Consider the following 22658-nt stretch of genomic DNA (forward strand, 5'->3'; position numbering starts at 1 on the left):
TTTCCACTTGTGGGCTCATTCCAAACGGGGACTCCATGAAATCCGTTTCTGACTCCCTACTCCTTGTTGGCTCAAGTTTTGTTTTGTTCTTTTTTCTTCTCTCCCTAGAATTCCCTTCATGGGCAAAGCTGGGACAAACACAGGTGGATATTTTAAAGTGAAAGCTTCATGAAACGGACCTTATCAAGGTCCATTTCACCTTATCAAGAGATCTGGTTAATCACATACAAGGGCTAAAAAGGGCTTCTCCCCCAAGAAAAATATCAAAAGGACACTCTAAACATCGATTATTTTTCCCTCAAAGACATAGGAAAGTCCGCAAGTGCAAGGTCAGCCTTGTGAGAGGCCTCCTTTCTTGGACAGAGAGAAGGCCAGAGCTGAAGGGGCAGGAGCGCGGCCTCCACTGCAAGAGCAACAAAGGGTAAGGGCCTCTTTCAGAAACTTTAGCGCTGGGGTGCAAGTAGGACGGCAATCGTTTGAATCGATGACAGAACTCTCGTTATTCTCCTTTTCGGCCATTTTCAACACCGAGGCATTAACCAATAAATTACTAGCAAGCCTCAGAATTCCAAGTCGGCAGCAGCGCGCGGGGCGCGGATGAATAAGGCCGTAAGAAGAATCGTGCGCTGGTCAGCCAAAATGGCCACTTTCACATGGCTGAGGGCCACTGGCTCCCTGTCACCAGGGCATCTTAAGGCGGGGCGGCCGGAAAGACCCTCAGGCATCGCTTGAGGACAAAACCTCCGCCGATTCTCGCAGTCACCGCTGGGGGACGCGACCTCGCGGCCAGATAGCCCGGTCAACGGTCGGAAGGGAGGTGCCATGTCACAGCAAGGGGAACAGGCCCATAAAGTCCACGTCGCATTTCCTCCCACTCCGAACACGGAAGGGCACGAGGACGCGGTATACTCGCATGTCCACTTTATCCCTTGTTATAAGTGCTTAAGATAACTAAATATTCGCAGGAGGGGCGAATCCGCTTCCTCCCCCTGCCTCGCAGAGTGGTTCAGCCCGAGCTCCCGCGTCCGCGCACCGCCCCTTCTGCCTGCCTCCGCGCGAGTGGCGCAGTGGCGCGCGGCGCCGAGGGGCGGGGCCCGGGCCGGGCGCGCGCTGGCGCTGTGTATAAATACTGGGCCGCACCGCCCGCCGCCTCGTTCGCTCCGCGCCGCCCGCCCGAGCAGATTAGAGCGCTGTCTTCTTGTGCACTTCGCAGCCGTCGCCTCGCCGCTCCCTTTTTCCTCAACGCCGCTTAATACTCACCGCTACGAACCCCAACATGAACGGGCAGCTCAACGGTTTTCACGAGGCGTTCATCGAGGAGGGCACGTTCCTCTTCACCTCAGAGTCTGTAGGGGAAGGCCACCCAGGTGAGGTGACGGGCCCTGGAGGGAAGTGAGAGGCGGGGCGTGGGCAGGGCCGGGCCCGGCCGGCCGAGTCCGGCCGGCGACGGTGCCCGTGCTAGTTGCCTTCACCCGCCGGGCGGTGGGAAGAGCGGCGGCCGCGCGCCTTCCTCGTGGCGCCGCCGGTGCCGAGCGCGTGGCCGCCGCTCCCCTCCCCCTTCCTCCCCTGCCCTCTCCTCCCCTCCCTTCCCATCCGGCCGCGCGCCTCGGCATGCGGAAGATTCTAGAAAACGAGAAGGGCGGGGGCCGGGACAGCTGTGCTCTATCCAGGGAGGGCACTATTTCCTCATCTCCGCCCTGCCGTCTGAAAGCCCTCGAGTGGGCGACCGGCCCCGAGTGCTCGCGGCCGGCCCTCGGGAGCGCGCGCCCCGCATTGCAGCCGCAACCACGTGTTTGCCGCATGTGGCATCCGGGCGAGGGGGAGCCGTCGGGCTACCGGAGCGCTCGGGTGTGCGGAGTGGGGGGCCCGTGCCTCGGGACGTCTGCCGAGTCCGTTAATTCTTGCCTTGGGCCATTACGGTACCCAGGAGAATACGGATATGTCCTTCGGCAGTATATGGCCTTGCCGTCAAGGTGACAGCCTCCAACTAAATATAGTGCGGGTTGGGGAAGGCCTGCCTTATTTGGACCATGTTTGAAAAGGATTGGAAGCATGAATTAAGTGTAAGCTGCCATTGGGTTGGATTTCCCTTTAAAGTCTTTGGTGCTTTACCGTTGGGCAGGGTTTTACCGAACATCTCCTTCTCTGGGCTTTGTCCACTAGTCCGCCATTATGGAGATCAATTTACACGTGAACGAGTAAAGCTATTTCAAGGAACTTTGAATCTCAGTCTAGTAAAGATGAGTCTTTTGCTCTACTGGTTCTACCTTTTCTTAGGGTGACCACAGTGATCTGGTAATCTAGTCTAATGGCTTTAAAGATGCATTTCTCTAGTAAGTCTCCTGTGCCTATGATGAAATCCCACAAGCAGCCTAGTGATCTAGGAGAGGACAAACCCCAAGATCCTGATGAGTGAAGGTCAGGTGTTCTGGTGTGGGTTACCCACCTTCCCTCAGTTTTGAGAATTTGACAGGTTATTTGGCCCACCTTTTATTAATTTAATACTTTAAGTCAGGCGTTTATACCAGTTTGTAGATTAAGTCTTGAACTTCTGATTTGACTGCAATGTACATTTTGCTTTAATTGTTCCGGATGATTGTAGAAAATTCAGGAAAGTGATCTCTCTGGGAGAGGGATTTCTGTTCTCCCTGTTTTTAATAAATGGTGATACAGTGGGGGAGGAAACAAGGATTCAGAATACATGGGACATTTCCCAGTCTATTCAGCTCATATTCCTGGACTACTCCTTTGGCAAATCAAAAATGTTTCCCTGCTTTGCTTTTGGGTTTGAGGATAAACACTTCAGTTTGATTAACTTGAGTTATATGGCTGTTCTGCATAACAGTGGAAATTGTTCTGCCTGGGAACTTAATTTTTCAAAATGTCTGAAATACTTAAGAGATGGAATAGAGTCCTCCTAAGGTGTAAAGTGCATATATCACAATGAATTTAAATATGTTAAACGTGCTGGGTATTCTGGCTAATCTGAATTGGTGAGCTTGTGGTGCAGCTATATTAAGACTATGGTATCAAGTTTTCAAGTAACATGCAGTATTATATCCAGCATTTATTCTTCAGTCAAAAGGTTTCTGGTAAAGCAGTGCTCTATTTAGCAGTTAAGATCTCCATACTTTGAATTGCTGAATTGTATGCTTGAAAATGGTTAAGTTCGTAAATTTGTGTTCTGTAGGTTTCACCACGATTTTTGAAAGAAAGCTTTCCCAAAGATCTTTACAGCTGTGTTTATAAGGGCATGACAGATTGTCTATTGACAATGAGACAAATTGAGACAAATTTTTTCCCCAGATAAGATTTGTGACCAGATCAGCGATGCTGTCCTGGATGCCCACCTTCAGCAGGACCCTGATGCCAAAGTGGCTTGTGGTAGGTTCTAAACATTGCTTACCAACTGATGAAAAGGTAATCTCATGGAAATTACTTTGTAAGAGTGGCATTTGATTGTGCATTTCTCTTTTATTAGAAACTGTTGCTAAAACTGGAATGATCCTTCTTGCTGGGGAAATTACGTCCAGAGCTGCTGTTGATTACCAGAAAGTGGTTCGTGAAACCATTAAACACATTGGATACGATGATTCTTCCAAAGGTGTGTTTTAATGAATTGGCTTTTCTAAGCTCATTTTTCCGGATATTTTCAACACTCTCTAGCTCTTTTACTTTAAAGTTTATTTATTTTGAGAGAGAGAGTCTGAGTGCATGCCAACAGGCGGGGGAGCGAAAATCCCAGACAGGCTCCTTGACCTGTCAGTGCAGAGTCTGACGTGGGGCTTGATCCCACATGAGATCTGTTAGCGAAAACAAGTACTAATGCAGGTCTTTCCTAAAAGTGAAGTGATGAAACCATAACTTTCAAAACGTGGGGGGATACCTGTATTTGATTTCTATAGCAGTATTTGAAATCTCAAATAACTCTTGTAAATAGAAGGCATGGGTATTGCTATGGTTTTTTTTTTTTCTCCTTCTTCTTAAACAAGATATTGTTTTGTTTGTAGGGTTTGACTACAAGACTTGTAATGTGCTGGTAGCGTTGGAGCAACAGTCACCAGATATTGCTCAAGGTGTTCATCTCGACCGGAATGAGGAAGACATTGGTGCAGGAGACCAGGTAGCTTGGTAGACTCTATTTGCATCTCTTCTAATGTGAAATTGTGAAGCTTGGATTGATCACATTGGTGACTTTTTCCTTTTTTAGGGTTTGATGTTTGGTTATGCCACTGATGAAACGGAGGAATGTATGCCTTTAACTATTGTCTTAGCACACAAGCTCAATGCCAAACTGGCTGAACTACGCCGCAATGGCACTTTGCCTTGGTTACGCCCAGATTCTAAAACTCAAGTAAGTGATGATCATAAAGATAGATTACACATACTGCTTTGGCACAGAACACCAGTAATGTTTTTACTAAAGACTAGTATTTATCTTGTCGTATTGTCACTTAGCTTTGCCTAGGTTCTCTATCCTATCTAGTAAACTGATGTTCTGATCATTTGCTTTGCCTTCAAGGTGACTGTGCAGTACATGCAGGATCGAGGTGCTGTGCTTCCCATCAGAGTCCACACAATTGTTATATCTGTTCAGCATGATGAAGAAGTTTGTCTTGATGAGATGAGGGATGCCCTAAAGGAGAAAGTCATCAAAGCTGTTGTACCTGCAAAATACCTTGATGAGGACACAATCTATCATCTACAGCCAAGTGGCAGATTTGTTATTGGTGGGCCTCAGGTAAGGCCTTGCAGTATCAATTCCATTTACTTTTTTGGATTTTCTGTAATGGTTACCTGCAAATTTGGCTGCTACCACCTTTTTTTCTAGATTGGTTAAGCCTGCATGTGAATTTTCTGAGGATGTTTGTTGAGTGATACAGAAATAGGTATTTAGGAAGCTTGATCTAGAATCCTTTATTGGAAAGGTTAGGCATAAAGTGACTTGAATTCTTTAATTTCAGGGTGATGCTGGTTTGACTGGCCGGAAGATCATTGTGGACACTTATGGTGGTTGGGGAGCTCATGGAGGAGGTGCCTTTTCAGGAAAGGATTATACCAAGGTGGACCGTTCAGCTGCTTATGCTGCTCGTTGGGTGGCAAAATCCCTTGTTAAAGGAGGTCTGTGCAGAAGGGTTCTTGTGCAGGTATATACTTTCTTACATAATTGGAATGATTAGAAGGCATGCTAGTGGGAGGGCTTTTAGTGTAGTTACTTCTGTTTTTTAAATACCAGCGTATTGTACAAATGGGTGGGTCTCTTAATCACTGACTTTTATGACATTTGAATCCTTTTAGGTCTCTTATGCTATTGGAGTTTCTCATCCATTGTCTATCTCCATTTTCCATTATGGCACCTCTCAGAAGAGTGAGAGAGAGCTATTAGAGATTGTGAAGAAGAATTTTGACCTCCGCCCTGGGGTCATTGTCAGGTAAAGATGGTAAAGCCTATTGTTAGTGAAAAATGAGGGTGTGTGTGTGTGTGTGTGTGTGTGTGTGTGTGTGTGTGTGTGTGTGTGTGTGTGTATGTGTATTTGAGATCTGTTCAAATCGGAGGTGAAGGTGGGTGTGAAGACTCCTCAAGTGGGGAAACCTTTTAATTCCTAGAACGGTTGATGTTATCTAAGTTGCCTTTAGTAAAAGTTTATATTAAGAAAAATCTAAAATTACAGTGTTCCATTGCTTAGATTAACCACCCTAGAAAAAGTCTTTCACGTTTGATATTGGGCTTTGTGCTCATGTTATCTAGGGATGTTTATTTTACTTAAATTAGTACAGATAAGTGGGGATATTTATTCAAGGCCGCTATAAAGAAAATAAACAGGGTTTGGGCATGGGACCTTGGTAAGTATGCCATGATCTCAGATGAGCTTTTTGACACTTGGAATTTCTCAGAATAATGACAAATTTTCATATTTGTTGAGCCAAGGATGGAAAAACAAGAACTGTAGTTACTAATAAGGACTGTGCGAGGAGTTTGGACACCAGGGAAGTAACAAACACTTCTGCCACAAACTTTTTTCCTAGCAAACCCCAGAGAACTGAACTCATTTGCCAGAACTCTTGAAAATGAGTCTTGCTGATTGTTTTGCTTTATTTTAATTGAATGCTACATATTAAGTTACGGACTTGTATATTCCAGGGATCTGGATCTGAAGAAGCCAATTTATCAGAGGACTGCAGCCTATGGCCACTTTGGTAGGGACAGCTTCCCATGGGAAGTGCCCAAAAAGCTTAAATATTGAAAGTGTTAGCCTTTTTTCCCCAGACTTGTTGGCGTAGGCTACAGAGAAGCCTTCAAGCTCTGAGGGAAAGGGCCCTTCTTCCTAAATTTTCCTGTCCTCTTTCAGCTCCTGATCAGTTGCAGTCACTCTAGTCAATGACATGAATTTTAGCTTGTGTGGGGGACTGTAAGTTGGGCTTGCTATTCTGTCCCTAGGTGTTTTGTTCACCATTATAATGAATTTAGTGAGCATAGGTGATCCATGTAACTGCCTAGAAACAAACCAACAACACTGTAGTAAATAATGCTTTGAAATTGAACCTTTGTGCCCTATCACCCAACCTTCTAAAATCCTAATTGCATTGACTTTCCCACCAAATGCTGAAAATGTCCTGTAATGTGCACGTAAAGTATTTGTAGTTCCATTATAGCCTGTCTGGCAATGCCATAGCCCTGTCAGCATGAATTTGTAATGTCTTGAGCTCTATTCAGAATGTGAAGCCTTCCCTTATCTTCCTTATAACTTGATCCATTTCTAATTATGTAGCTCTTTGTCAGGGAGTGTTCCCTATCCAATCATTCTTGCATGTAACGCAAGTTCCAGTTGGAGCTCTAGCCTGACGTTAAAAAAAAAAAAAAAAAGGCAGTTACCATTAAACCATCTCCCTGGTGCTTATGCTCTTAATTGCCATCTCTTAAATAGCACCAAATCAAAATCTCTCCACTTTTCAGCTGTCTTTTGGAGGACGTACGTAATAAGGTTTTTATTTAGTAAACCAATCCTATGCATGGTTTCAGCACTAGCCAAACCACCAACTCCTAGCTCTAGAAAAACAGGCACTTGGCACCCTTGTGATGTCATACAGAGAAGTCACAGGGCAGTACCTGAGGGTCTGTAGGTTGCACACTTTGGTACCAGATAACTTTTTTTTTTCTTTATAAGAAAGACTGAGTACTCCACACTGCACAATAATTCCTCCCAGGGTTTTAACTTTGTTTTATTTTCAAAACCAGGTCCAATGAGCTTTCTGAACAGCTGGTGTAGCTACAGAGAAACCAGCTTCCTTCAGAGAGCAGTGCTTTTGGCGGGGAGGAGGAAATCCCTTCATACTTGAACATTTTCTAATTGCTTATTTATTGTATTCTGGGGTATGGCGTAAGTACAGAGAAGCCATCACCTCAGATGGCAGCTTTTAAAAGATTTTTTTTTTTTTTTTTTTTTTTCCTCAACACCATGATTCCTTTAACAACATGTTTCCAGCATTCCCAGGTAGGCCAAGGTGTCCTACAGAAAAACCTTGGGTTAGACCTACAGGGGGTCTGGCTGGTGTTAATAGAAGGGAGGGCAGAGCTGGTGCGGCTGGCCATGGAGAAAGCTGACTTGGCTGGTGTGGTACAGAGAAGCCAGCTTGTTTACATGCTTATTCCATGACTGCTTGCCCTAAGCAGAAAGTGCCTTTCAGGATCTATTTTTGGAGGTTTATTACGTATGTCTGGTTCTCAATTCCAACAGTTTAATGAAGATCTAAATAAAATGCTAGGTTCTACCTTAATTGTGTCCATTATTCTTTGGTTTGAATATGACCTGAGAACATACTCCTTATCCCTGAATAATTGTAATCCTTCCCATGGTTCAGGGAAATCACCTCAAACCCCTTCATCCAGGACTGCAGGCGTTTCAATAGGTTTGTATATCCTATTCCTAGCACTGAGAAAAACCTCCCAAGATCTTACCTGTCTAGCATTGCTTTTTTTGGTCGACGCAGTGGACAAAATCTATATGTCCTTACTATGTAGCAGCTACTCAACTGCCAGTAACATTTAAAAACTGTCCAAGATTAAGGACGTAAAAGGGACAGTAATGTTCAGTCTTGTAAATTTAAACCTCTTTTCATCTTTCCAATGTAGGGGGAAAAACTTTATTATGCCTGAAGTGTTAATCCCTTTATTATAAACAGGTGTTAAAGGCTGCAAGTTACATGTTCAGTACATGACACAGCAAAATTTGAGCAGTGGTGAGGGGCCAGCTTCTAATCATTTTACGAGCTAGAATAAGTGAGCTACAGTGAAAAATTGAGCACAATTACAGTGATGATGTTACAAGTTTCTAAAACCCTTCTTCTAAATTTGTGGCAGTTTGTAGGGGTTCACAACAGAGCTTGAACCATCCCTTTTTAACCAGGAGCTGAAAGTAGAGACCAGAGCCACTTGGCACAGGTTTACACCAGCATGTATGCAATCATGTGGTTCATCTTTACTGTTGATCTGAAAATGTGAAACCCAAAAGAATGCTTGATTACACCTATCTAGAGGCTTAAATATAACTATATTGGCAGGGGGGCAAGGTTAAGTCCTGGTATCGTTTAAAGTTTCAAAAAGCTCTTAGATGCCAGTGCACTGCTGGCCAAATAAGGGGGATAGGGATGCACTGGATGCCTATAGGCAGTCGGATAGTACTAGAGAAATTAAGGTTAGGTTCAGTATTTGCTTCTGCCTAACGGGAAAAAATTATTTAAAAAGTGAAGGTGAAGAAATACTGACCAGCCCAGGGAGAAGAGTAGAAGCAAAGGTAAAATGGAGTGATGGTGATTATAAATGGTTGAAGATCAAAGCATGAATATGGTATGGGAGGAAAGCTCAATGTGCAGGTTAAAAGGAAATCTGTACTGGACTTTATACAGTTTAAAGGAACAACTTGGTCCGGGACAAATGCTGAGAGGAGAAATAGAACACTAAGGCCTAGCAAAAAGGACATTGATAGTCCATTTCCATAACAGCTGCACAAGACCTGATTTCTAGTGAAATCTGAATCCAGATTTACTGTTGAATAGCTTTTCTTAAACAGTATTAAGATGACCACCTGTCCTCTCCATCCCATCCCAACATTTTCATTGGGAAGAAGAGGTGGGCACTAACAGGTTTGGGACAGTAGCATCCTTGCCTATATTACAACTACCACGGAGTCCCTTCCCCAAATACCAGTCATGTAATGGGCAGGGCGTGGGGGGACTGCAGGGGAAGAGATGGCTGAACTTAAAAGGACATGGTGCAGAGGTATATTGTGTCACAGATCTGCAAAACTATTGAAAACCAGTGTTTCCCCCACACTTACCAAGTGACCAAGATACCTCATGGCACTGTTAGTGCTAGCTAACCCACACAAATGCCTTGTAAGAATGAGGTCCCACTTGACTTCAGTGCGATGCCCTTATTCAGGCCCAACTTGCACAACTGTATCTGCTCAGGTCTGTCTCCAACTAGAACGCAGAGGTAGTAGAAATGAATAGATTCAAGAGGTAGAACTGATGCAACTTGAAATTTAAGAAATGTGAGAAAAAAGGAAGAATCAAGGCTGAGGACTCAGGTGGCTTGGTCAAAAAATGCCATTCACTAATGAGAAGGAGGCCTGAGTTGGGGATGAATAGAAGTTGTTAGAGTTTGAAAGCTTTGTGGGATATCCAGATGGAGCTAGTTAGATACATAGGTCTAGGGCGCAGGAGGGAAATTTAAGCAGCATCACTGGAAACCACTGGAGAGGACATCATCATCTCAAGTATGTACAGTGAGAAGGCAGCTGCCTAGGAAAGACCTCCTGAGACCACTGTCCGAGGAAGTAGGGTAGGGTGGGGTGGGGTGAGGCATGGGAAGCGAAGCCTGAAAACACAGATGTAATCCTTTATCAAAGTTACTGGGACTGCCAATATACTGCCATGACCGTCTTTACTGCAAGACCATGAGCACCCAGAGCAGGGGCCTTTTTTCTTCCTTTTTCTCTATGCATTCTTACTTTCTAGCCCAATGCCAGGCTTTTGAGTTTTCAAGGAATTGAGGTGCCTCCTGAGTCCCCCTGTACATCGAAGCCTACAAAATAACGGCAAACATGCCTTAATCCCTCACCAAGTTTGGTTAATTCTCTTTACATCACTTTGTGCTCACGAAAGGGTAGAAGGATGCTAAAATTTAATTTTGAGAGAATGCTAAAGCTTATTTTGAGAGAGCTAGTACCAATCATCTAAATTTCCTTATTTAACTTGGTCCTACCTATTCTCATAGCTGCTACTGAAAAACTCACTGGCTATAATAGGAACAATAAAGGAACCACAACAGTAGGGAAGAGAAAATTACTGTGCGTTTAGAACTTGACCACCATCCTAATCTTACCTGTAATTAACAAGACAAGTTTTAGGCTAACACTATTTCATGATTCTTGTCCGTGAGTCTGCAAATTACAAGAGGCAGGGTACATCTCTTATGAGGGTTGTCTTTGAAATTATATGATCTCTGAGCCTTACTGTCTCCAACTGTAAAATAGGGGACTAATGGCCACTAAGGGTTAAATGAAATAATGAAGGCATATAACAAGTACTTGAGAATAGTTTGGCATTATTGTTATCATGGCACATAAATCTCTTTCCCCAAGGAGCTGGTCACTTTAAACCTGACTCTTAGCCCTTTATCCTAGAATGGCTGTCCTAGCCCCTCAACCTTGAATTGATAAATTTTATCCTTGCTTTACTTTCTTGGCTCCTCTAAGATATCCTCTCTGAATTTAAAAGAACTATGAATAAAGAAGAAAAATATATAAAATATCAATTTCTTCACATTTCCAATGCATAGGTTGATGGTCCTATGACTGGCTGCTCCCACATCTGTATCCAACATCTGCCCCCCCTCAGAACTCTGAGTGCACAGGGTCAGAATTTGGCTCAGGGGGATCAGAATTCGAAGAATCTGTGTTTGAATGACTTGACTCTCCAACTGGCTCAAAGGGTCGCAAGTTTGCATAAGTCACCTCTTGGGCCAGCTGCTCCAGGGAAGGGCGGCCTAATACCAGATTTCGAAGTGAGATACAAGTCATCAGGAAGCTGAAAAAGAAGAAAAAGGCCAGCCAGTCCAAACTCCTGTTTCTACATAGGGATTCCTGCTGAACCCCTCATGGCCACCTGGTCCTACCTTCTTTCACTCAGGCATAAATGAAAATCTCCCCCCGGTGACCCACCCATCCCAGCTGGAAGGGCACACCACTCCTTATATGGTCCAGTAAAGGATTCTAGAGTGAGGTAGGAATAACCCACAGGGAGGCTGGCGGTGAGCTGAGGCAGAACAAGACAGCAGGCCATCAGACAGATCATTTAGTCTTCCATTACATCAGGGGGAAAAGAATGGAGAGGAAAAAGTATTTAGCACTAGACTGTCCTTTCTTGGGATTGTCCCTCCCGTTACCTTCACCAGAGAAAAGTTACCCAACTTGCAAACATCTGACGGCAATGACCAGTACTGCTGTCAGTATAACTCACCTGCGGCGAAAGATATAGAGCTTCCGTAGCAAGAAGCGGAAGAGCCGCTCGTGGAAAGGGGTATTTCTCCGGCGTTCAAGCTCTTGGAGCCGTCGCTGGCGTCTAAGAAAAGTCTGAACCAGAGGTGTTGGCTCAGGGCCCCCTTTTACTTCCCCTTCCAGCAGAGGTTGCAGTTCTGGAGGTAGAGGCCCCATTTCTGCCCAGAAGATGGCAAAAAGAGGAATCACTGAGGTCATTCTCTCTTTTAGAACTCTCCTTTCATCAGCCAGAAACTTCAAGTTCATTCTTTAGTGGCTAGATCCTCATTCACAACCCTGACTTATAACCAGGTGCTTTCTTAGCCCAACTCTTCATATACTCACCAGTTCCATTCTCCACCTTCTCCTTTAATTCTTGCAGATATGCCAGGTCTTGCTCCAGTGCAAGCTCCGTAGTGTTGACATAGATGTACATGTAGCAGGAAGGACTGGGTGACATCGTATATACCTTATGGTATTCACCAGCAGGCAACTGACAAGGGAAAAGAAATGGGCATACTTCACTCTCTAACCTTTCCCAGGCAGCCTATGGGCTTCCTACATTCCCCACCCCAACCCACCCCCCCTTCCCCCCTACCTAGACGTCTTTCTTTTCATTGTATTTTGGAGTCCAAAGGAACTGACTTCTAGAATCCTGGATGAGGCTGTTCACAGCCCTGGGGACCCTTGATTTTTGAGCTCCCACTTTGGAGTCTATAGTAAATCAACACCACTCATCTAAACTTTTCTGCCATTGTTAATTCCAGCAAAATACCTGCATTTTTTCTCCCTCCTGAAGAGTCTGATTCTTTTGTTCTGCCACCAGCTCCACAATCACCTCCCCCTGCAGCAGCTGAATGCTAGTGTTGCCCAGGTCTTCACTCACAAAATTCTCCAGGTGCAGCCCTGCCAGGGGCAACAAAGTTCCCCAGCTTACCCCATGGAATATGAAATAATTCCCTTTACCACTACCACCCTTCAGGTCGCAAGAACATTCCTCCCATCAGGAATGCCCCTCCCCTCTCCATCACAGGCAATGTCACTGGCCAAGGAAACCACAGGGAAAGACAGCAAAGGTTCTTTGCTTTCCTCCATACCAGGGAAGTCTGCAATGAAAACCACCTCAGTGTGGTTGTCCAGGCTGCTCTTGATTTCCTGTAACTTGGTCCTCCAGGGAGACAGGTCCATCAACAGTGGCTGCAGCCAAGATGTACGCTGGAATGGGGACCAGGCGGCCTGCACGATGTCCACACGAGGGTCAAAAATCCTTAGGAAAGAAAACCATGTTCTAAAGAGACCACAGCACCTACCCACCAGAATTTCTGGTTCTGTTCCCTTCATCACTGCTCCCAGATAGAGGGAACAGGGTTTCCAAATAGAAGAAATGGCTTATGTCAGCATATTATTGCCAGTCTGGGGCAGAGAGAGAAGGAGAAAGAGATTCTGGAGCATTGGGAAGAATGGGGGTTAGTGGCCACCTGAGGAGAATTGTGTTAACAGCATCTTAGGAAAAAAAAAAAAAAAAAAAAAAAAGTCAGTTACCTTTTCTGCTGGTTGATGGTGCCCCCTGCTGGAAACAATCAGCTATGCCCACAACCAACATGCACCAGAGGACAGACAGCCTTTCAAGCAAGACAACACTGGGGAGCATGGGCTGTTCATCTTGGCAAAAGGAGTGGGACTTCATTTTTCCCCTTCTCTGTTCCCTGTGCCCACCTCTGCTGGAAGCGGTCATTGATGGAGACCCAAATATCAAAGTAGATCTGGGGCTCAGTGACATTGTACTTGGGAAGCAGTTGGCTCAGGCAAGTAGCATATTGCTTCAGCATGTCTGCATGATCCTTCCATCGTCGGCTCTGTGTGAATACCTGCCCCAAACCCCCACATTAGTCCCACCTCATCATTATCAACCTCCCAGATGGGTCATGCACTGTCAATGGCACTAAGAGAGTCCTGTCTGGTGCCTATTTTGACCAGGAAAAAAAAAAAAACCCTGAACTCGTCTCTGGGGAAGAATTGTTTATTGCTGGGCTTGATATACTTACCTTTCCTAAATCTAATTTCAATTCAAAGGAAGTGAATGACACTGCCCTATTTGAACTCACACAAAAGAAGAGTCAACCTGGCTCCTGAGAGGACAGAGTGGGCAGAGTGGACCCAAATTTGTTTTATTTTATAATTATATTTAGGACCAAATCAGACCCCAATGCTCAAGGGAGCTCTGAAGAACAGTAAGTTGTCAGCATCAGACATCTCACCCCAGGGTTAAGGTAGCCCAGCTCGCCAGTGCGGCCGTCACGGTAGGTGATCTTCACGTGCTGGTGGGAGCGCGAGTGTACCATCATGTCCCAGGAATAGCCATACAGCCCATTTGTCCAGTTGTTATAGCCCTGAAAAAGCAGGACAGAGGCAATCAGCCCAACAGTTCTCCTAACCCCATTCTCAACCGACACGGCCCCATACTTCCCTAACGTTGTGACCTCTGCCACTTCCCAACCTAACCCCCAGCCCACACATACCTGGGTGAGGAAATGAGAATAGGGCAGGAAGAGCTGCTCCAGGAGGTAGAGCAGGGTGAAGGTGGCACCGAGCTGATGGCGCAGCCCTGGCTTCTGGCCACCTTTGGCTCGGCTCTTCTTATACACGCAGGACACACTGGGCTGAGGGGCAGCCTTGAGGGGCAGCAGTTCTTGCAGCCTTTCAGGGAAGTGAGATACTAGCTTCCGGGGCCACTCAGGGGAGCAGAAGAGAGGGCTGCTGGCGAGCATGACGTAGGGGAACATACCTAGGAAGGCAGGGAGAAAATAAGCGTTTCAGGAGTTTGGTTGCAGGGAACATGGGTAATCCCCTCCACTCCCCTACTTCAGGAAGCCTCTCCCAGGTATTCTACTTGTGACGAAAGAAGTTCTTAACTAGAGGATTCTTACTTCCCCGAGATTCCTTCCTACACAACACGCTAGTTGAGCCCAGAGGCCCCAGTCCTCTCTTCCTGTTCACTGCCATTTTCCAGTGACTACATCTGGCTCAGTTTAACTCCAGTTTCCGTCACCATCTCCCACTCCCAGACAATGTCTCCGGCCAGTCCCTCCCCGCAAACCTGTGGCTTCCCATCTCCTACCAGACCACAGGTACTGACCGATGCTGAAAAGCTGGGAATTCATGCAATGGAAGTAGGACACGAAGAGGAGGCCAATGGACCTCGAGGCATCAAAGAAGAGCAGGAAACCGGCTGAGAGGTCGAGCAGCAGTCCACACCAGTGCACCACTAGCAGACTAGTCATCTCCTCGGACAATACCAGTCTGTAGAGACCAGGAACAAAGGTCAGGCACCAGCCCACCGGAGAACCCAGCATTCACAGCAAACTCCACCACCCTGTCCTCGCCAAAGGATGTACCATAGCAGGTGGGTAGAACTCTGCACAAAGACACCCTATGGGAGTTTCCAACCCCTTTTCATTTCCACGCACTTTAGCGGTTCAATTTTTTTCCACATGCCCTATGTAATAAGTAAGGGCAGATTCCACAGAGCAAATTTGATTGAGAAGTGAGTGTACTTTGGGGAGTAGGTGTTTTTTTTTAACGTTTATTTTTATTATTTTTAAAAAAGAAATTTTTTTTTAACATTTATTCATTTCTGAGAGGTGGAGAGAGACAGAGCATGAGTAGGGGAGGGGCAGAGAGAGAGGCAGACACAGAATCCAAGGCTGGCTCCAGGCTCTGAGCTGTCAGCACAGAGCTTGATGCAGGGCTCGAACTCACAGACTGAGATCATGACCTGAGCTGAAGTCAGATGCTTAACCGACTGAGCCACCCAGATGCCCCTAATGTTTATTTTTGAGACACACACACACATACACACACAGTATGAGCGGGGAAGGAGCAGAGAGGGAGACAGAATCCAAAGTAGGGTAAGCTGTCAGCACAGAGCCTGATACAGGGCTCGAACCTACAAACCGTGAGATCATGACTTGAGCCAAAGTCTGAATCTTAACTGACTGAACCACCCAGGAGCCCCGGGAGTAGATTCCTCATGGAGTTTATAAATGAGAAGAAACTGGGGTACCTGGGTGGCTCAGCTGGTTAAGAGTCCGACTTGGGCTCAGGTCATGATCTCGTGGTTCATGGGTTCCAGCCCTACATGGGGCTGAGTGCAGAGCCTGCTTCTGATTCTGTCTCCCTCTCTCTGCCCCTCCTCCCCAGCTCATTCTCTCTGTCAGAAAATAAACATTTAAGAAGGAAGAAAGGAAGGAAGGAAGGAAGGAAGGGAGGAAGGAGGGAAGGAAGGAAGGGAGGAATTTTAAAAGGTGAATGCCTGACAGGGGCACCTGGGTGGCTCAGTGGATTAAAGCATCCGACTCTTGATTTCATCTCAGGTCACGATCCCACGGTTCATGAGTTCGAGCCCTGCGTCAGGTTCCACACTGAACGTGCAGAGCCTGTTTGGGATTTTTCTCTCTCTCCTTCTCTCTCTGCCCTTCCTGTGCAAGCGCTCACTCTTTCTCAAAATAAATAAACATACTTAAAAAATAAAAAAATAAAAAGTGAATGCCTAACATAATAAAGTCAAACTTTTGGAACTGGGAAAGAACAGGGAAAAAGAAAGAATAAAGTAAAAGAGGCAAGGAAAAACAGAAGGAAAGGAGAATTCAAGAGAGGCAAACCTCCGTTTTCTAAAGAGCTTGCAACAATGATTTGTCAGGGCAGGGCCGCTGACTGTCCATCTATGTACACTGGCTGAGGAGTCCCGGCGAGAGGCCGGGGCGGCAACACAAGGTACCACCTATAGCGGCTGCAGGGAGCATGGACTCATTCACCAACTCACTTCATTCTGACTTTCGTCTTTTAGTTTGTTCCCTTTGTTCTTGCCCAGGGACAGGTAGGCCTAGATCTTTCGGTATCACTGACTCTGCCTTCTGCTGAATAGGAAGATGAGTGGCCAGAGGAAAGCATGTGGCAAATTCAGGCAAAGCAGGGAGGGCAGTTGTTACCATAAGCCTGGGGGAGGTGAGTCACCTGCTGTGTACCTGTGCCTCAACGAAAACTCTGCCCTGACTGCCACTCACTTGAAGGGACTGAAGAGCCAGTGCCGGGACAGGTACTCCATGGAATAGCCTTCAACCCAGTCTGCGTCCAGCTTTTTCACACCCGCAATGAAGTACACAATGAAGATCTGCAAACACAAAATGCAAAACGAACATTCAAACAAAAAAAAAGAACCCCGTTTTCTACAGACTACTGGCAATAACACAAGTTCTGATCGGAGTTCAGGACCTAAGGAAGATTAGATTCACTCAACTGGGATAGTCACTCATCCAACAAGTATTTATTGACATTCTACCAACGCCAAGCACAGTATTAGGTACCAAAGAAAGTCACGAAGCATATATCTCTCATAAGGATGTCAATCTAGCAGGGATAAAGCTCTATTCTTTCCATGACAAGGTAAGAGAACCCAGAGACTAGGGGACTGGGAACAACAGAAGAGGCAGCCTAGCTTTCCAGCAAAAGGAATCCAAGGAGGCAGAGAACAGTGGGGTCTGGCAGCAGGATGGCCACACTGACAGTGGGTATCAAAGATCACCTCCCTCTTTCCTCAAATCCTGTACCTGGCCCCGCAGCACAGCATAGTTCCAAAGGGGCACGTGGGCATTCCGCTTACGGGCATTCAGCAGGCCGTCCACAGACCTACACGAAGAGAAGCAAGCAGTAAGGAGAGCTTCTTAGTCCAGCACATTTCCACCTTTCTTTTTAAATGTAATAACCTTTCTATCCCAAGAAGTCTTCCCATATCCCCTTAGGTTCTCCGGGCTATTCTAAAGGTCTTTTAGAATTACATGAGCAAATTTAACAGTGACTAGGTCATGACAGAAATGTTACTAGTGAGTGATAATGACAAAGAGTTCAGTGTTTACCATTAGTTAGTAAATTAGTTTGTCCTAATGGAACAAATCAGGGAAGGGACCATAGTGCTAGAATATGACTGAATTTGAAAAAGAATGAATTTGAGAAGAATGGTTGAAAAGCTAAAGGTATATGTAAACATATACTGCATTAAAAAAAAAAAATTCCAAAATCCAAGACAAACTGACATTTCATAGACCTAGATGCCAGGATGTAGTGCTGGAGGGTACCTGCTAACAGCTACCTTGGGAGAGATACCCAAGACACTAAGACTAGATGTATTCTAGGGAGGCAGCAGCAAAACAGGTTTTCAAGAACACAATGAATGAGCAGAGAAGTTGGGGAAGGGGCAGTTTACACTTGTGGTCAAGAGCACTGCCGTCTGTAGTTAAGGAGACCTGGATTCTCACTTGTGCCTCTTAGCCTGGTGGGTGACCTTAGGCCAATCCTTCCCTATGCCTTAGTTTCCTCATTTATAAATAGAACAGCACTATAGACCTCATGGCATTGTAATGAGGAAAAATTTAAAGTATTTAGTATAGTGTCTGGCCATGTGCAAAGCCTTCAGTAAAGGATAGGTATTTTTTCAAATTGTGTAAAAATTATAAAAATGAATCTTTTCAGGAGTATTCTGTCAAAACTCTCTTAATTTTATATGATCAGAGCTGGCTATTTTGAATGAATTTAAAGATTTACCAAAGGGGTATCTGTATGTTATATTAACAAATGAAAGTTAATTAATGACTGATAAATCAGTAACACACTCAACATTTGAGATTTTTTTCCCTATACCCATCTTACTGACATTTCATATTTGCATATTTGCTTTCACTTAATGGGGAGGATCCCTAGAGATCATCTGCCCTGCCACCCTGTCTCCAAATCCCTTCACCACCTCCCATGAAAGATGGTCGCCTAAGCCGGAGGTGGGGGAGGGTTACCTCCTCCCAGGACAGCACTGCTGAGCGGCCCTGATGGGCCCTCTCCTTCTGATATGACTCTGCCTCACAGCAACCGCTACTCTTGGCTCTAACTCTGCCCCCCTGGGCTCACACAGAGAAAGTCTGCTCCCTCTTCCACATGACCACCCTTGAGGTATCTGAAAACATCTATGTCTGGCTTTAGTCTTCTCTTCTTCTAAGAGGATTACAGGAAGTGGATAGATCAAGGCACCTGGGGAGATACGGAAAGAGTGGAGGGTTGGGAATGGAGCCATTTTCCTTTTTGTCATCCCAAGTGCCCCAACTCACTGATCCTTCCCCCTCCCGAATTCATCCGAATCAAAATGTGACCCTGTAACCACACTTTGCAAAGCATGGTTGAAAATATGCTTGCTGGGGCAAATTCTAGGACCTCACTGGGCCCCTATCACCAGTAACCATCCTGACCCAGCCAACCCTTCCCCCTTTCCCCTAGACTCATACCAGTAGTGGTTCGCATCCATGAATGTCAGCTGAAAGGCCAACAAACCATACAGATAGGAGTGGTTGTTCCATGACGTCTTGTCCAGGAGAAACACATACCAGTATGGCAGCAGGAATAACACACAGCTTATCCGGTAGCACAGGCCCAGCATCATGCCCAGTGCCCCTGGGATTTGTGGGGGAGAGGATTAAGAGGTCAAAGGGTCACCACAGGCCCAGCTCCCCTGGGACAGGCTGTGGGTGGGATCAAGAAAAGTCATAGGACATTTTATCATCGGATAAAACTAAATGAAAATTAAATGTTACTCTAATATTTTAAAAAGACTTATGGGATCACAGCTCAGATGACACACAGGTCAGCAAGATGAAATTATGAATCACAGCAGAAGTGAAATAATGAACCCAAGACTTTGGTCATTCACCAGCATGCTTTGTATTTCTTTGTTTTAGGTAGGCCAGGTAATACTCCCATCTCTCCCACACTTTCCCTCACCCAGAAACATGATGGTATAGACAAGATACATCCAGTCAAGTGGTAGTGGCTGCAGGGCATCCAGCAAGGGGAAGCGGCACACCTCCAGCCCATCCAGGTATCTTCGGTCTAGGGAGCTGAGCCCCCGTTCCTGGGGAATGTCCAACACCATCATCAGCCCTGAGAAGGTAGTCAAGGAGGGGCCGTTAGGCTTCAGCAAAGGAAGAGGTGGAATACACTGGAATACAGTGGAATGCACCCAGCTCCAGGGTCAGACTTCTTACCTAACCCTGGCTCTGCCACTCACTCATTCCCTCAACAATAATTACTGAGCGCCTACTCTGTGCTAGGCATTATGCCGGTTATGTGATCTCAGACGGCCACCGCACCTCACTGAGCTAATTCTTCATTCCCTATTTGAGAAAGGGGCTCATCTTTTACAGGGTTACAAACAAGATTAAATGAGAAAAGTGTACAAAACGCTATAAATACTGTTTAGGTTTTGATAACTTAAAGTCTGTCCTACGAGGCATAGAAAGTGTTCTAGGGTGGTGCTTCTCAAACTTTTTCACTTCCTAGCACGCCCAGAATATAGTACTTGGCTTACACACTAGAGCAAACAAAAGCAGCTACTCAGGTCAGGAGGACAGTTCCAGTTTAGGCAGGGTTTCTCAACCTCGGGACAATCACATTTTAGTCTGGTTAATTATTTGCTGGGAGGGGCTCTCCTGTGCACCATTAGGTCACAGCATCCCTGGCTCCTAAGTACACACCGGTCCGTGGCCAACTACTTCCTCTTCCCCCAAGTTGTGACAAATAAAAATGTCTCCTGGACAGCAAAACTGTCACCAGTTGAGAACCACTGAGCTAAGGGGATGGATATCTCAGCACATCTGTAACCCGTTCCAAGCATCCTTGTGTGCCTATGAGTTAGGAAACTCTGGATTCAGGATTCACAGCCAAAATGTCTGCCCTGTCACCTAGCCATTTCTCTGAGGTCTAGTCCTCAGTATAGTTACTGGGCAACTTCATTCCACAAGCAAAATGGGTCTCTGTTCCTCTGCCTCTATATTTCCTATGACCTCAGATCAAAGGATTTCTGGCCTCCAAACCCTAATCAGAGGAGACAAAGCTGGATTTGATCCTAAACTCCACAAAGATCTCTTCCAGGATATCAGTATCTTCAGCTCTAAGGAAAAGGGAGGCAAATCACTAAGTAACCAAGAAATGCACAAAGGAGGATTGTTATTCTCTCACCCAGCACCACACTGGCCCCTCCCAGAAACCGGACTTACCAAAGAGAAAACGGAAGACGGCCAGGCTGGCAGGATCCTTTGGTCGGTTCAGCAGGGTCACCAGCCTCCCCCAGCTGGAAACATCTGTCCACTCAAAACCCAAGAGTTTCGCCATTCCGCTGCCCTGACAGGGCCCTGAAGTCCGTCCAGCCTTGTCTTTCTGTACTTTATCTGCAAACAACAGAGAAAGCGTGTGTGCAGGTGTGGGGATGGAAGTGCTTTAAAATCTTCTCCCCAAATCACAGAAATCACAGCCCCAACAGCCCCAGGGTTTCTGCCTACCAGGTCATCCCACAGATTCCTAAGTACTCTAACACCCTTGCAGTGCAACCCCTCCTCTGGATCCTCCAATGCCCCAGAACCTCTCGCGCCCTGAGTGTCATCATCAGTCCAAATCCTCGGACTGGAATCTCTCTCTACAAGCTCCTTCCGAACAGAGGCCCTCTTCCCGGGGACCCACAGGGCGGTGCTACCGCCCCCGCCCCTCTGACACCAGCGTCCCTCTCTCTCTCTCTGTGCCGCAGGGGAGGACTCTGAGCCTACGTGAGTCCGACGGGGCCCGCGCGGACCGGGCAGACACCGCCATGGCTCCAAGGGGGTAACACCGCCACGGACGCGGCGCGAGAGCAAGGTGCGTCCGACGGATCGCTTCCCTGAGCCCCGCCTCCCCGACACATCAGCACGCGCGCGGCTGGCCGCAAAGCGCCGGGACTGTCGTGGAGGGCTTTGGCCAGCTGCGCCGGCTCCCTGCTTGGCGGCAAAGGGAGGAGCGAAGAGCCTTAGTGCAAGCGAGCCAGCGCCTCAGCGGGCGTCGCCTTGCTTTGTGACAGAGGGGTGAGGATGCCGTAGACCCGCCTCGTTTCAGCCGCCAGACCTGTCTCTCCCCCGAAGCGTTCCGAAGCCCCTCTATGCCTTCAGCCTTAAGATATCTCGGAATTCTGGCAACTTCCCTGGGCTCCTCCCGCCCCCATTAGGCGTCTCCAGGTTATGGTGTCCCTGCGGTGCTCCCAGACATGAGCGATGCGGGCGCAAATGTTAGACTGTTCCCCAGAAAGGTTGACCTCTGAGTTGAGGACCCACCTCGAAGGGCTATCCCGGCATAGGGAGAGGGTGCGAGTTACTTTATTCTCTCTTCCGGTACCTGCCAAGGACCAGGGGTTTGAAATCAGCTGGGGAAGCGCACAACTGCAGAGGGGATGTAGAATATGGGCAGTGTGTAGATAAAGTGTGGTCGATCAGGGAGGATTCCTAGAGAGGTGAGGCTTGACCAGCACTGTAATATCTATTTACTGCGCTGGGATTGGCCAACTGCATCACTGGACGGCATCCTAGAACAGCGGTTCTCACACTGTTTTGGTCTCAGGACACTTTGACCCAGCTGCACATTATTGAGAACCCTAAAGAGCTTTTATTTACGTGGGTTTTCTTTTTCCACGTTTACCATATTAGAAATGTACACTGAGAAATGCTTAAAATATGTATTGATTCGCTTAAAAAGACAGAAATAAACCCATTATACGTTTACATAAATAACATTTTAAAAAATGTTTATGTTTGAAAGAGACAGCTGGGAAGGGGCGGGTAGAGAAGATCTAAAGCAGGCTCCCCGCTGACAGCAGAGAGCCCCATGTGGGCGCTGGAATTCATGAACTGTGAGATCATGACCTGAGCCGAAGTCAGATGCTGAGCAGACTGAGCCACCAAGGTGCCCCTATAGAAATAACGTTTTTATGCAAAAAGTATATTTCCCACAAAAAGTTACACAAGTAACACTACTACTACAGTAATACTGTATTGTTTTACATGCAAATCTCTTTAATGTGTGCCTTAATTGGAAACAGCTAGATTCTCCTATCTGCTTCTGGATTTGATCTGGTGTTGAATGAAGTATATGAAGGAATTCTGGCCTCATAGATACTCAGTTGTAAAAGGAAAAAAAAATTTTAATAACTTTTTTAGATAATTGTGGGTCTCCATCTTTGATACCTCACCTAAACTTAAAACTGGTAGTTTTTTAAAGGTTAGTTGG

The 22658-nt window shown here is 46.3% G+C and overlaps 2 protein-coding genes across 6 annotated transcripts; one reads left to right on the forward strand and one right to left on the reverse strand.

Moving 5' to 3' along the window:
- The first annotated feature begins 1149 nt into the window (after positions 1–1149).
- MAT2A (methionine adenosyltransferase 2A) lies at positions 1150–7776 on the forward strand. 3 transcript variants are annotated; one of them, XR_006960099.1, is made up of 9 exons: positions 1150–1367; positions 3307–3384; positions 3482–3604; positions 4011–4123; positions 4211–4354; positions 4523–4741; positions 4965–5147; positions 5299–5498; positions 5529–6148. XR_006960099.1 is itself a non-coding variant. In XM_047067734.1 (9 exons), the coding sequence occupies exons 1-9, from the start codon at positions 1277–1279 to the stop codon at positions 6243–6245; spliced, it is 1188 nt and encodes a 395-aa protein (XP_046923690.1). In that variant the 5' UTR covers positions 1150–1276; the 3' UTR covers positions 6246–7776. The 3 variants fall into 3 exon arrangements, 1 of the variants encoding a protein (XP_046923690.1); XR_006960100.1 differs by having other exon boundaries at positions 5299–5494; XM_047067734.1 differs by having other exon boundaries at positions 5299–5432; positions 6143–7776.
- Positions 7366–21273, reverse strand: GGCX (gamma-glutamyl carboxylase). 3 transcript variants are annotated; one of them, XM_047067730.1, is made up of 15 exons: positions 21173–21273; positions 20630–20800; positions 19356–19514; positions 18863–19028; positions 17144–17222; positions 16601–16707; positions 14674–14837; positions 14057–14322; positions 13796–13927; positions 13254–13405; positions 12635–12804; positions 12313–12443; positions 11883–12030; positions 11521–11716; positions 7366–11088 (listed from the first exon to the last, which is right to left on the reverse strand). In XM_047067730.1, exons 1-15 carry the CDS (start codon positions 21213–21215, stop codon positions 10896–10898), a joined length of 2277 nt encoding a protein of 758 aa, XP_046923686.1. In that variant the 5' UTR covers positions 21216–21273; the 3' UTR covers positions 7366–10895. The 3 variants fall into 3 exon arrangements, with proteins under 3 accessions (XP_046923686.1, XP_046923689.1, XP_046923687.1); XM_047067733.1 differs by lacking the exons at positions 19356–19514; positions 20630–20800; positions 21173–21273 and adding an exon at positions 18380–18611 and having other exon boundaries at positions 18863–18970; XM_047067731.1 differs by lacking the exons at positions 19356–19514; positions 20630–20800; positions 21173–21273 and having other exon boundaries at positions 18380–18947.
- Between the last annotated feature and the right edge of the window lie 1385 nt (positions 21274–22658).

Source organism: Lynx rufus, unplaced genomic scaffold, assembly GCF_022079265.1.
Source record: "Lynx rufus isolate CCGP_SWC_20201006 ecotype Redwood Valley unplaced genomic scaffold, mLynRuf1.p SCAF_8, whole genome shotgun sequence".
In the NCBI taxonomy this organism is placed as follows: domain Eukaryota; kingdom Metazoa; phylum Chordata; class Mammalia; order Carnivora; family Felidae; genus Lynx; species Lynx rufus.

What these genes read in the sequence shown, in the direction of transcription:
- MAT2A (XM_047067734.1), top strand. Translation starts at nt 1,277, where the DNA reads ATGAACGGGCAGCTCAACGGTTTTCACGAGGCGTTCATCGAGGAGGGC. An exon ending in ATACGATGATTCTTCCAAAG is followed by an intron (nt 3,605 to 4,010) that starts GTGTGTTTTAAT and finishes TTTTGTTTGTAG; the next exon opens with GGTTTGACTACAAGACTTGT. An exon ending in ACATTGGTGCAGGAGACCAG is followed by an intron (nt 4,124 to 4,210) that starts GTAGCTTGGTAG and finishes TTCCTTTTTTAG; the next exon opens with GGTTTGATGTTTGGTTATGC.
- GGCX (XM_047067730.1), bottom strand. Translation starts at nt 21,215, where the DNA reads ATGGCGGTGTCTGCCCGGTCCGCGCGGGCCCCGTCGGACTCAC. An exon ending in CGTCTTCCGTTTTCTCTTTG is followed by an intron (nt 19,515 to 20,629) that starts GTAAGTCCGGTT and finishes CTACCTTCTCAG; the next exon opens with GGCTGATGATGGTGTTGGAC. An exon ending in AATGACCGCTTCCAGCAGAG is followed by an intron (nt 12,805 to 13,253) that starts GTGGGCACAGGG and finishes TTCTTTCCTAAG; the next exon opens with GATTTTTGACCCTCGTGTGG.